The 12144-nt window shown below is 41.2% G+C and overlaps 1 protein-coding gene across 1 annotated transcript in view; it reads left to right on the top strand.

The window, feature by feature from the left end:
- Atrn (attractin) overlaps nt 1-12144 on the top strand; it is a 178142-nt gene that overhangs the window by 162988 nt on the left and 3010 nt on the right. Inside the window, exons 27-29 of the mRNA XM_010611054.2 lie at nt 3228-3306; nt 5221-5328; nt 10280-10394. Of these exons, the coding sequence (XP_010609356.1) occupies nt 3228-3306; nt 5221-5328; nt 10280-10394 (302 nt within the window). The remainder of the gene's footprint in view (nt 1-3227; nt 3307-5220; nt 5329-10279; nt 10395-12144) is intronic.

Raw genomic sequence — 12144 nt, 5'->3', positions numbered from 1 at the left:
GTGCTGGGATTACAAGCATTTGCCACGAGGCCTAGCTTTCACCTTATTCTTCCTGGTTTTTTTTGGTACTGGGTATCAAACTCAGGACCTTGTGCTTGTGAGGCAGGTGCAGTACCACTGAGCTAAATCCCTGGCCCTCACCTTGTTTTTTAAAACAACTTTTCCCATAATTTGAATGTATCTTATTCAGTTTGGTCATTTCTCTTTTGGCTGAGTCTTAGATTATCCTCTTTTTTTTGTTTTGTTTTGTTTTGTTTTTGTTTGGTTGTTTTTTTTGGTTTTTTTTTGGGGGGGGGTTGAGACAGGGTCTCACTATGTAGTTGAGACTGACCTAGAACCCACTGTGTAGTTCAGGCTGGTCTTGAACTCACAGTGATCTTCCTGCCTCAGCCTCCCGAGTACTGGGATTACAGGCATGAGCCACCACGCCTGGCTCTCATTTTTTTTTAATATGTCACTGTACTTTTCTGTGACTGTCTTTCTGGGATAGTATTCTTTTTTTTTTTAATTTTATTGAGTTTATTGGTACATTTTAGGGATACAGTACAGTTACATTCATTGTTGGGATCATGTACCTTTACATGGCAAGTCTTGATTCTCCATTTTTTCCCCTTACCTCTGCCCTCCCTTCACCCCCTCCTCCCCTCCCCATCTACAAACACTTTATTTTCATCTTTTCATTCTCTCACTCAGCCATAAAGAGCGAGAGAATAGATTCATTCATAGGAAAATGGATACATATTGAAGATATACTCCTAAGTGAAATAAATAAGTCACACATGTGTACATACCGAATAGTTTCCCTGGTGTGAATATTCTGCAACAATGCATAAGATTCTAATAAGATTACTGACATTTAGAAATTTGAAGACAGGCGCTAAAGGTGTAGGGAAGGTGTGATGCGTAGGGGAAGAACAAAAAGGGAAAAGAAAAAAATGTGAGAGAATGGGATAGTATTCTTATAATTGCTATATCAAAATGTGAGAACATCAGCAGATAGTTGCATGAATTTACACTGCTACAGCAGGCATGAGCCTGCCTATTTCTCTTAACCTCGTGTGCTTATGTATTGGAATAAAAGTAACAAGAAGCAGGGTTGTACATGGAACCATGAAAAATGTAGATTATTCTCAGACTCTTTAGTGGTTCTTTCTGTTCTCCCCAACTTCTCAAATTGGGTACTTCAGGACATTCCTATATCTGTATTCATCCCCCCGATGACTTCATGCAAGTTGATTGCTTCAAATACCAACTAATGTGCTGATGACTCCCAAATGCCATCTCCAAACCACCTGGCACCCCACCTCTAGCTTTCTCTATCTGCCCCAGTTATCTCCCCTTGCTGCCTGGTATACATCAGTGGAGTCCTGATCTTCTGTCTCCTTCCTGTTCCTTCCCTCTTTCTAGGTTGATGGCAAGTCCGTTACACCAAAAACTTTTTCTTCCATAATCTACCATCAGCCCATCAGGAGCTCTTTTTGTCTCTATAAGTTGTATCCAGATTCCAAAATGCTTTTTCCACCTCTGCTACCATCATGGTTTGCACCGTTGTTGTCTTGTTTTGCTTATATCCCTCCCTGGTCCTGCTATGGCCACCCAAATGGTCTCAGAATAAGTAAATATCTCAACGTGACTGTTACGTCCTTGCTTTGAGTTTTACATGACTGATCTCCTTTTCCAGTGAACTTTGCAAATCCATTCTGCATATTCCAGTGTCGCCTTTTCAGGAAGGAAGTTCTATTCACTCTGACCATCTAATCTAGCTTTTGTGTGTGTGTGTGTGGTCCTGAGAAGCAAACCCAGGGCATATCAGGCAAGCAAGTGCTCTGTCACTGAGCTTTATCCCCAGCCCCTGACCATCTGCTCTGCAGTGCCACTTGCACTCCTTACCCTTTTATATCTGTAGCACTTACTGCCTTCTGACAGGCTCTCGTTTGTTTCTCTGTACTGTTGCCTTTCACTTGCTGGAATGAAAATGGCATGGTCCATGGAACCAGTGATCTTTGTCTTATTCAATGATGTATTCCATGAGCTGGGAACAGGACCTGGCCTGATACAAATTCAAAAAACACTGTAGACTGTCACTAGGGAGGCACAGACAGCAGAGAGGCCCCACAAGACAGACTTGAAGGCTGTCCACTGACTGATGTGCAGGGACTTGAAGGTACTTCTCTCGTCAAGGCATCTATTGGAAGGGTCTGCACCACATGCTTTGGGAGGCAGAGGGCTATAGAACCCTTGAGCAGTTCCATCTTCACAGCAGCTTGGAGTGCCTTTCTCCAGCATGCCTGGGAGAACAGTCTGTGTCAGTGTCACATATGAAACTAACCCTGTACTGCAAACACGGAGCCTCTCAAGAGGGTCCCTGACTGCAGGGGAGCGGAGAGCTCTGTCTTCCAAGTACTCTTTGGAAAATACTCCACACCGAGCCCCTTTTACAAGTTATGAGTAAAAAAGCCAACTTAAAAGTTATTTATAGCAGATATCTGAAGGGCTTACTTGGCTCAATTTTCTTTATAACCAGAAGCCAGTATTCTCTTTGCCTTCATGGTAGTTTTCAAATCATTCAGTACTTGGTTTATAGATGAGACGATACTGAAATCTTTTCAGTTCTAAGACCAGTGAGAGTTATTTTTCTCTTAATGTTTTTAAGAAAGTTGTTGGCTTGCGTTGGGCATCTTAAGTGTGTTTTACTGTATAAAAATACATGTATTTACTTTGCAAAAGTATTATCGAAAATATATTAATAGGGCCGAGGGTTTAGCTCAGTAGTTCTGCTGCCTGCTTTGCAAGCACAAGGTCCCGAGTTCAATCCCCAGTACCAAAAAAAAAAGAAAAAGAAAATACATTAATACACATAAAATTCTTCTATTCCTTCTGCTTACCTCTTATGAAAAGCTTATTGTTACTTTAATAATGAACTTTTTTTGTTTGCTTAGACTTTACTAGTAAATGTTTGCTTTGATTAATGAATGGCCTGCTTATTATCTCTTGTCATTATCTTGGAATTGTTTCTCATGTTTGAGGTTGACCACATGGGCCATTCTGGAGGTCAGCGCTCTAGGACCTTCCGAGAAGTCAGGTCAGGAAACTCCCCAAAGTCTTCTCCTGCTCTGCTTCCTGTGACTGGGGCCTGGTGATGAAGCAGTAGAAGGGAGCTTGGAACTAAGACCTGTGGTACTGATTCTGGGACCGGGATAATAACTCTGTACATTCCTTTTTCACAGTTGTTTCCTCTCTTTGCTCCTGGTGGCTGCTGTGGTTTGGAAGATCAAACAAAGTTGTTGGGCCTCTAGGCGTAGAGAGGTAAGCCTCTTTAATAAAGCTAAAGAATCTCAGGGAGAGCTTTTTCTCTGAGAAAAGTCACCTTAACTGTTTAGTGATCAGTGATACATGCATTGTGGTGGGATAGGGTTCTGCAGCAGTCAGTAGACTTAATGTGAATCTGTATGGAACATCCTTAATTCTGCCACAGCATGGCCACCACTTGATTTGACACAGTCTTATCAAGAGCTTTTCATAAGAATGAGAATAAAGGGAGCTAGTTATGGTGGTGCACACCTGTAATCCCAGAAATCTAGGAGCATGAGGCAAGAGGATGCTAAATTCAAACCCAGCGTAGGCCCAGCCTGGGCAACTTAGTGATTTAGCAAGAACTGACTCAAAATAAAAAAGGAAAACGGGACAGTGGAGCCCTGTTGCTTCATATTCCTACTACTTGGCTAAAGTCAGGCCTGCTTTCTTCCTGCTGAAACTGAACCAGATATTCGTACAGCAACAAAATAGCACAGAAGATAGAAATGAATGAACTCTTCCTTCAGAGATAGTGTAAGCGAACAACAGAAATGGGAAAATGGAAAGACTGATGTTTCTGTAACTCTGAACCTGGCCATTCATCATATATTTCATCATTTCTAGAAGATCAGTAGTGGAAACTTTAAATCCTTGCACATACCAGGCCCTGCTTGGAAGTCTTCTGCCCACATCACCTCCTGCACTCCATGGAGGTCTGGAGTCAGAGCTGCAGGAGGGAAGGAGCTCTGTCTCACTATGACTCACTTAGATAAGCACAGGGCAGAGAGCTGGGTTGCTGCATATAATTGCTGAGTAAATAAATGGACCATCATCTTTTTGAAATGGAAAAGTCTATTGTTTTAACATAAAAACTTCCTTCTAGAACAAAGCCCTGAGTCCTGCAGCCCAGGATTCTGTCTCCTGCCATAATTCCTAGGAAGTAGTTTGTCATAAGTCTCGTATGTCTTCCAACCCAAACCTCAAGAACATGCCCAGAAGATCTCTAATACCCTTAAGAGTACATGGGTGACCATGTACCATGTGCTCGGCATTGTCTTACCTGAGCCTGTTGACCTCATAGGATCAGAATGATTCAGAGAAGAGGAAACTGAAGCCCAGAGATGTTAAGCACACCTTTCATTTTTTTTTTCTTTCTTTTTTTTTTAAGACAGCCTCTCTCCGTTCCTGGCTGGCTTCAAACTCACAACCCTCCTGCCTCGGCCTCTTAAAGTGCTAGGATTATAGTCGTGCATCACTACACCCAGTTTTTACACACCTTTCTTAAGGTCATACAGCTGGAGAGAGTTGGAGCAGGGGTTCACATCTATATTTCCCTGAGTCCAGAACCCCTTCTTTCTCTCTACTCTACAGAATTTCCCATTTGTGTTTTTTGCTTACACCATTTCTTTTTTGTACCGGGGATTGAACTCGGGTCCTTGCGCTTGCAAGGCAGGTGGCGGAACCACTGAGCTAAATCCCCAGCCCATTTACACCACTTCTGCAGACAGTCTTGTCTGCTGTGCAGTAAGGCACAATGTTTTGTTGCTATAAGAATATCTGGTTCAGTTTCGGTAGAAAGAAAGCAGGCCTGACTTTAGGCAGGAAAATGAAGCAGTAGGGCCCCATCATTTTATTTAACATGCAGATATCATAGCATAATATCCACCACTACTACAGCATGTATCTCCAACAGATAAGGAGCTTTTAAAGATACAACAATGATGTTATCACAGCTAACAAAATTTAATAATTCCTAATGTTTTCTAATACCTGGTCCATGTTTAGTTTCCCCCAACTGTCACAGAAGTTTGATTTTAGATTTGATTGGTTTGAATCAGGGAAGATAAGGTATTTTTAATATGCATTGTTCAGTAATAGAATCCCCTTGATAACTTGTTGCCTAATACTTGCTGTATTATCTATTAGCAACTTCTTCGAGAGATGCAGCAAATGGCCAGTCGACCCTTTGCTTCCGTAAACGTTGCCTTGGAAACAGATGAAGAGCCTCCTGACCTTATTGGGGGAAGTATAAAGGTAAGAAGGTTATTCAGAAGTCCCCATAAGTCTCCACAGGATGGTCCGGTACCAAAAAAAATAAAAAAGAGGTGGCCACTGGAGGAGAGTTAGCTGAAACAAGAGGTGATTTAGGCAGGACTGCAGATGTTGCAACTGACATCTAAAGAATACAGTGCAGCTATGCATGAAGTGTTTAAAGAAATAAAAATTAGAATCATAAAGATGATGAAGCCATGAAAGTCAAGAATAACCAGTGGAACTTCTAGAACTGAAAAATATAGTTGTTGAAATGTTTTAAATAAATAACTCAGAAAGAATGTATTAGACACAAATGAATTTAAGAACTAGAAGAAAAATGTGAAAAAAATCACACAGACTGTAGCAACAATTATAAGGATATGGAGGACAGAATGAGGAGATACAATGTTGTATTTTTAGAGTACCAGAACAAATAAATGGAGGAGAGACAATATTCAAATATTGAATGACTGAGAATTTTCCAGAACTGATGGAATATATGTGTGTAGATTCCAGAGCAGAAAATATTATAAGCAGGAAAGAAAACAAACAAGGAAGACAAGAAGTAGAGATGGATTTACCATTAGTGAAACTGCAGAACTCCAAAGAAAAAATATCTTAAAAACAACCAGAGATTGATCCATCTATAATGTGAAAAAATTGGAATCCCTATAATGGAAGAAATTGGAATCCCTATAATGTGAAGAAATTGAAATGATACAGCCCCTATAAAACAGTATTGCTGCCGGGGATTTAGCTCAGTGGTGCCACCATCTTCCTTGAAAGCACAAGGTCCCAAGTTTGATCCCTGGTACCAAAAACCAAACAAACAAACAAAAAACAGTATTGCTGTTCATTAAAAAAAATTAAAAGAATTATCATGGAACCTAACCTTTCCTCTTTGGGGTATATAACCAAAAGAATTAAAATCAGAATCTCAAAGAGATATTTATACAACAGTACTTATGGCAGCATTATTCTTAATAGCCAAAAAGGGGAAGCAGTGAAGTGTCCTTCAGTGGATGGATAAGCAAAATGTAATATATGTCTAGAATGGAATATTATTCAGCCTTTGAAAGAAGGAGCCTGATACGTGCTATAAACATGGGTAAACTTGGAGGGCATTATGCTAAGTGAAATAAGCTAGTTATTTTAAAAGTACCATATGATTCCTCTTGTATCACTTATCTAGAATAATTAAATTTATAGAGACAGAAAATAGGATGGTGGTTGCCAGGGGCTAGGAAGAGAATTAGGAGTTTGTGTTTAATGGATAGTTTCCATTTTGCTGGATAAAGAGTTCTGCAGATGGATAGCGCAATGGTTGTGCAGCAGTGTAAGTTACTTAACACCACTGAATGTGTACTTTTTAAATGGTTAAGAGGGAAGATTTTGCATGTATTTTCTAACATTATTTTTAAAACTTGGGAAGGGCTGGGGATGTTGCTCAGTAGTAGAACCCTTGACTCATGTGCCCAATAAGTGCCTTTCAAGAATAAGGATGAAAAAAGGTATTTTCAGATTAGAAGATAAACAGAATTTGCCACAATGGATGTATATATTAGGAATGTCCAAAGGGTATGCTAGAAAGAAGGAGAATTACTCAAGATGGACTACAGTAAAAGAAGGAATAGTGAGTCAATAAAATCATAAGTATGTTCCTAAACTTAAACATTGGCCTGACAAAATAATAATAATTTGTTGGATTTTTGAAAATAGACAAACCTGAAGTGTTGAACAAGTCACTGTGTCAACAGCATGTGACACAGTTAGTTACTCCTTAAAACACTTTCTTGACTTTCTTTCCACATGTCACACTTACCTCCTGATGGCTGTTGACCAATGGTTCAGTCCTCTTCATCTTCTCAACGTCTTTTATTTTATTTTTGCAGTGTTGGGGTAGAACCCAGGCCATGTTGATGCTAGGCAAGTGCTCTCCCAACTAATGTATCTCAGGCTTAGTCTTTGACCTCTTATGTCTTTTATATTCACCCCTTGGATGAGCTTATCTATCACGGACTTACAGTCCATGATCCCCTCCACCCAGACCTTTCCCATGAGCCTCCAGATCAGTATTACTTGTTGTTCCCACTTGGGTGTCTTAACAAGTGTGTCAGACTTGACGTGTGAACTGGGCTCTGGATGTTGTCCCTGACCTATTCCTCTGGTGTATGTTCCCCCACTCAGTGAAAGTTGCCCAATCCTTCTAGTTGCTCAAACCAAAACTGTGGAAATATTAACTAGTTCTCACTCTTGTTCTCTCATTGGACAGGCAATAGCATTGAATATTTTGATGTCTTCTACATTTTCTAGCCACTGAACTTCACCTCCACCATTGCTGTCACCTTGTTCTAAGCCACTGTCATCTCTCACCTAGATTTGTCTTTTCCTTTTTTTTTTTTCTTTCTTTTTTTCAGTATTGGGATTGAACTTAGGGTCTTCATATTAAGCCAAATCCACAGCCCTTTCTTTAATTTGTTTTTAATTTATTTTGAGACAGAATCTACTAAATTGTTCAAGTGGGACTTGAGTTTTTAATCCTCCACCCCAGCCTTCTAGAGTGCTGGGATTACAGGCATTCAGCACCTTGCCTTGTTCCATTTTCTTATATAGATAGGCTCTTGGAATCCTCTAATTCTTTTCCTTATCACTCATCATATTTGTGAGGTGATTTGTTTAATGCTCCTAGGCTGTGAGCTTCATGAAAGCAGGCATTCAGCTAGATTTATTTCATATCTAATACCAGGAACAGGGTTTAGAATATAATAATCTTCTCAGTGATCTTTTTTTCCTTAAATGCATTTTTAACAAATTATGAGTTTTACAGTTTTCTAGGATTCATGAGCCAGAAAATCATGATTTTTAGGGTAATCATGACTTTTATATTTTGAATTATTTCTGTGAAGATTTTTATATTGATATGTTTCCTAATAATGGACTATAGTTAAATTTCTAATGTAAACATCACTTAGTCATATTGTAATATAATTATATCATAGGTGATAAGTTCTCTTTGCTAGGATTTTAAGATTTTGCAGTTACAGTTGTTTTCACTTTTGTATGCTTTGTCAGATTTTGACATCAAGATTATACAGTGGTACCTCGGTTCACAAACAATTTGTTCTACAATTTTGGAAAAGGTGGCCACATATATGTTTGTATAGGAAAGATGGCCATGGTAGTATTTGTGTGGGAAAGAAGACCATAGTTGTGTTTGTCATCCAGTGCAGAGTTGATAACCAAAAACAAAATTTTGCCAAATGTTTCTGTTTGCACATCAAATTATTTCCAAACCAAAGCATTAGTGAACCCAAAGTATCCCTGTACTTGTATTTTCATGGTTTATTTTATTAAGCCATGGTTTTATTTTTAACTTTTTTATATTTTATTTTAAAATATCTTCTGTAAACAGCATGGGATTTCTTTGTTTAATTGATTAATTAGCTAGCAGTCTGGATCCAACCCAGGTACACTCTACCATTGAGTTACATCCCCATTCCTTTTTGCTTATCTTTTTTTTTTTTTTTTTTTTTTTTTTTTTTTTTTTTTCTGGTACCGGGGATCAAACTCGGGCCCTTGTGCTTGCGAGGCTGGCACCAGAACGACTGAGCTAAATCTCCAGCCCTTTGCTTATCATTTTGAGAGAGAGAGAGTCCGGTTAAGTCAGTAAGTTGCCTAGGTGGCACTTAATTTGCAGTCCTCCTGCTTCTGTCTCCCACAGTGCTGGGATTACAGGTGTGCACCACTGTGGCTGGCTTCACCTAGATATTTTTGGTTGCCTAATAACTGAATTTCCACCACTGCCATTTCACCCATCCGGTCAGTTTCCTATGCCTCAGCAGAGGAGTACTAGAAATTATTTTCCCCAACCAAATTGAAGAAATTAATGACATATTTATGATTAATGGTAGGCAGAACTCTAAAGGTGGCTCTCACTTCCTGTCCCCTGGTTATTCAGTCAAACACTACCCTAGGCACTACTATGAAGAGATTTTGCAGATATAATAAAATTCCCTTCATAGCAGTGCCACTGGCTGGTGGCAGAAGAGGAAGCTGGGCAGGCAATCCTGTGGGGGAAGAGCCATGAGAGACGAAGCACAGGGTGCTCCAGGAGAGGAAAGCAGCTCTTGACTGATGGCCAGCAAGGAAATGGGGGCTCCTTGACCTCCACCTATCTACAAGGAACTGGATCTTCTAACAAGCAGAATGAGTTCTAAAGCAAATCCTTCCTCCAAACCCCCAGAGAAGAGCACAGCCCAGCCAACAGTTTGACTTCAGCCTTGCCAGATCTGCGTAAGAGTCTGAGCATTGTCCAGAGCTGATGTGGACAAGACTAGGCCTGAGTCTCTTGCATGTAGGACCATGAGACAGTAAAGGGCTATTTTGTAAATGGCTAAATTGGCTGCATAGCAACAGAAACCAAAACAAGGGGCATCTATGCTTATCCTATCTCAAAGTTGCAATAGAAAGCTAGGACGTATTTTCCAGAGTCAAGTGCATCCAGAGAGTCCATGAGCGCTCTATTTGGTGAACTGTCCAGCTCTTCCAAGCTCTTTCATCCAGGGACCTGTCTACTGGTGCCTGAGAACTGACAAAATAAGCTGGAATTTACAAAAAAGTCTCCATAATCCCAGAGTCTGCGTGTGAGCCAGGTATGCAGAACTTTGGCAAACCTCTATCTTTGACCTACAAGTATGAGTTAGGGTTTCAAGTTAAGTAAAAGTATAGAGCCCAGATGAAGCCACCTTGCCACCTAGACATCACCTTCCCCACAGTTCAAGCCACCCTCAGGGAGGGTAGATGTGGGAAACTCTGTAGAAGGTAGCAAGCAGTACCATCCTTCTCATGGTGTACCTCAAATTGTGGTTCTTGTAAGCACCAGTGAGCAGGAAGTGTCTGGATAGGTAAGAGATGGAAGAACACCGCTTTAGGTAATTCTTTTTTTCCACAGACTGTTCCCAAACCCATTGCCCTGGAGCCGTGTTTTGGCAACAAAGCTGCTGTCCTTTCTGTGTTCGTGAGGCTCCCTCGAGGCCTGGGTGGAATCCCTCCTCCTGGGCAGTCGGGTAAGTAGGGGCCGAGACTGTGAAGGAGCCAGGCCTTGGGAGCTTCTCTCACAGAGAACAGCACAAAAAGGCAAGATTGTCCTGACAGGGATTATGTCATATAATGCCATTGTCGCTTACATTCCAAAAACTGTTCCTGAGGTTACCATTCCCTTCCTGGAGAAGTCCAACCTTATTCGGCCTCTCTGGTTAGAGAGTACTTCAGACTGGACCTTCCCCAACATTCCTGGACCCTCTGGCTCTGTTTGTTTGTTTAGTCTCTGAATCTAGGCTGCTTCCCTGCACACCATCCTTCCCCCTGGTCATCTTCCCCACGCCCCCCTGGCTTGTCATTGTCTTTTCAAAGCTGATGATGCATATATTAGTATTTCTAGCCCCACTTTGTTTCTTTTGCTTTTTTACTCTGTTTTAAATAGAAGTTACAGATAACCATAAAAACAACATAAAGATTTCTGAAAATTCACTCACACTTCTGCTATGCTAACACCCACCAACTTTTATTATTCTGTTTTCTTCCTAGCCTTTGCCAGCAGTTTAGTTGGAATGACTATGTAGATCTAATTTTTATTCTTCTTTTCTCATATAACTGTCATTAACTTTTTTTTTTTGTACCAGGGATCAAACTCAGGATCTTGTGCTTTCGAGGACAGTGCCACTGAGCTAAATCCCTGGCCTAGTCATTAACATTTTTACAGCTTACTACATAATGCTGTACCAATGTTTGTACACCTTTCCATCAAATACACGAATCGTTATTTGCATAAATATTCTCTTACATGGAACACAGAGGCACTGTGGAAAGCATTTCTGGAAATACCTTCATTAATTATGATGTACTCCATAGGGATGCCTCAAGCAGTGTTAACATGTTAGGCAGCCTTCATATACAGAGGTTCTGAAGCTCAGAGTGCCCTCCACCAAAGATGACCTGGAGCCTGGGAGGAAAGGATGCCCAGGAGGTCCAGCCCAGAGCTACATGTGCCCTTAGAGCACCTGCAGACCAGAAGGGCTTCTGGTTCAGTTTACACAGCAGCAGCGATCTGAGGTATCCTCACAGGGGAGGCCCTAGGCATGGTGAGGTCAGGATTCATTGTCTTACCTCAGGATTCCTGGAGTTGAGAACCTGATTCAGCCTTGCCAGTGCTGAGGACAGCCTGGCTCATGACCTAGCACTCAAGTGTAGGTGTCTCCTGCCACCACCTAGCTTTATAAATATTGGCTGGTGCTCCCTGGAGCAAGGTGCCTGGTGGCAACACACTTGGTGCACCTTGCTGCCTGGAACACCTGCTGAAGCTCTGCTTGCTGCTCAAGGCCCATCCCAACAGTGAGGCTGTCCTTGCCAACTCTTCTACAACTCCTGTTTTATGTGAACATTGTTTTGGTTTTTTGGTACTGAGGATCAGACACAGCCTTGCACACAAAGGCAAGACAAGCACTCTACCACTGAACTGCATCCAAGCGCTTTTGATATTGAGACAGGGTCTTTCTATGCTCAGGCTGGATTTGAGCTTGGGATTCTCCTGTCTCAGCATCCTGAGTCGGTAGGATTACAGATGTATACCAGCATACCTAGAAAGGTGGTTTTTTTTGGGGGGGGTTGTTTGTTTGTTTCCCTGTTGGGGATGGAATCAGAGCCTGGCACACATTAAGCAAGTGTTCTATGGCTGAGCCATACCCCTAGACCTCCTGCTCCACAAAATTGGTGCCCTTTTCTGAATTCCTAGAACATCTGACTCTGCCATAACAGTTG

The sequence above is a fragment of the Fukomys damarensis genome, unplaced genomic scaffold, assembly GCF_012274545.1.
Source record: "Fukomys damarensis isolate Sample0158 unplaced genomic scaffold, DMR_v1.0_HiC HiC_scaffold_7, whole genome shotgun sequence".
Lineage (NCBI taxonomy): Eukaryota > Metazoa > Chordata > Mammalia > Rodentia > Bathyergidae > Fukomys > Fukomys damarensis.
This window is presented reverse-complemented; position numbering and strand designations above follow the sequence as displayed.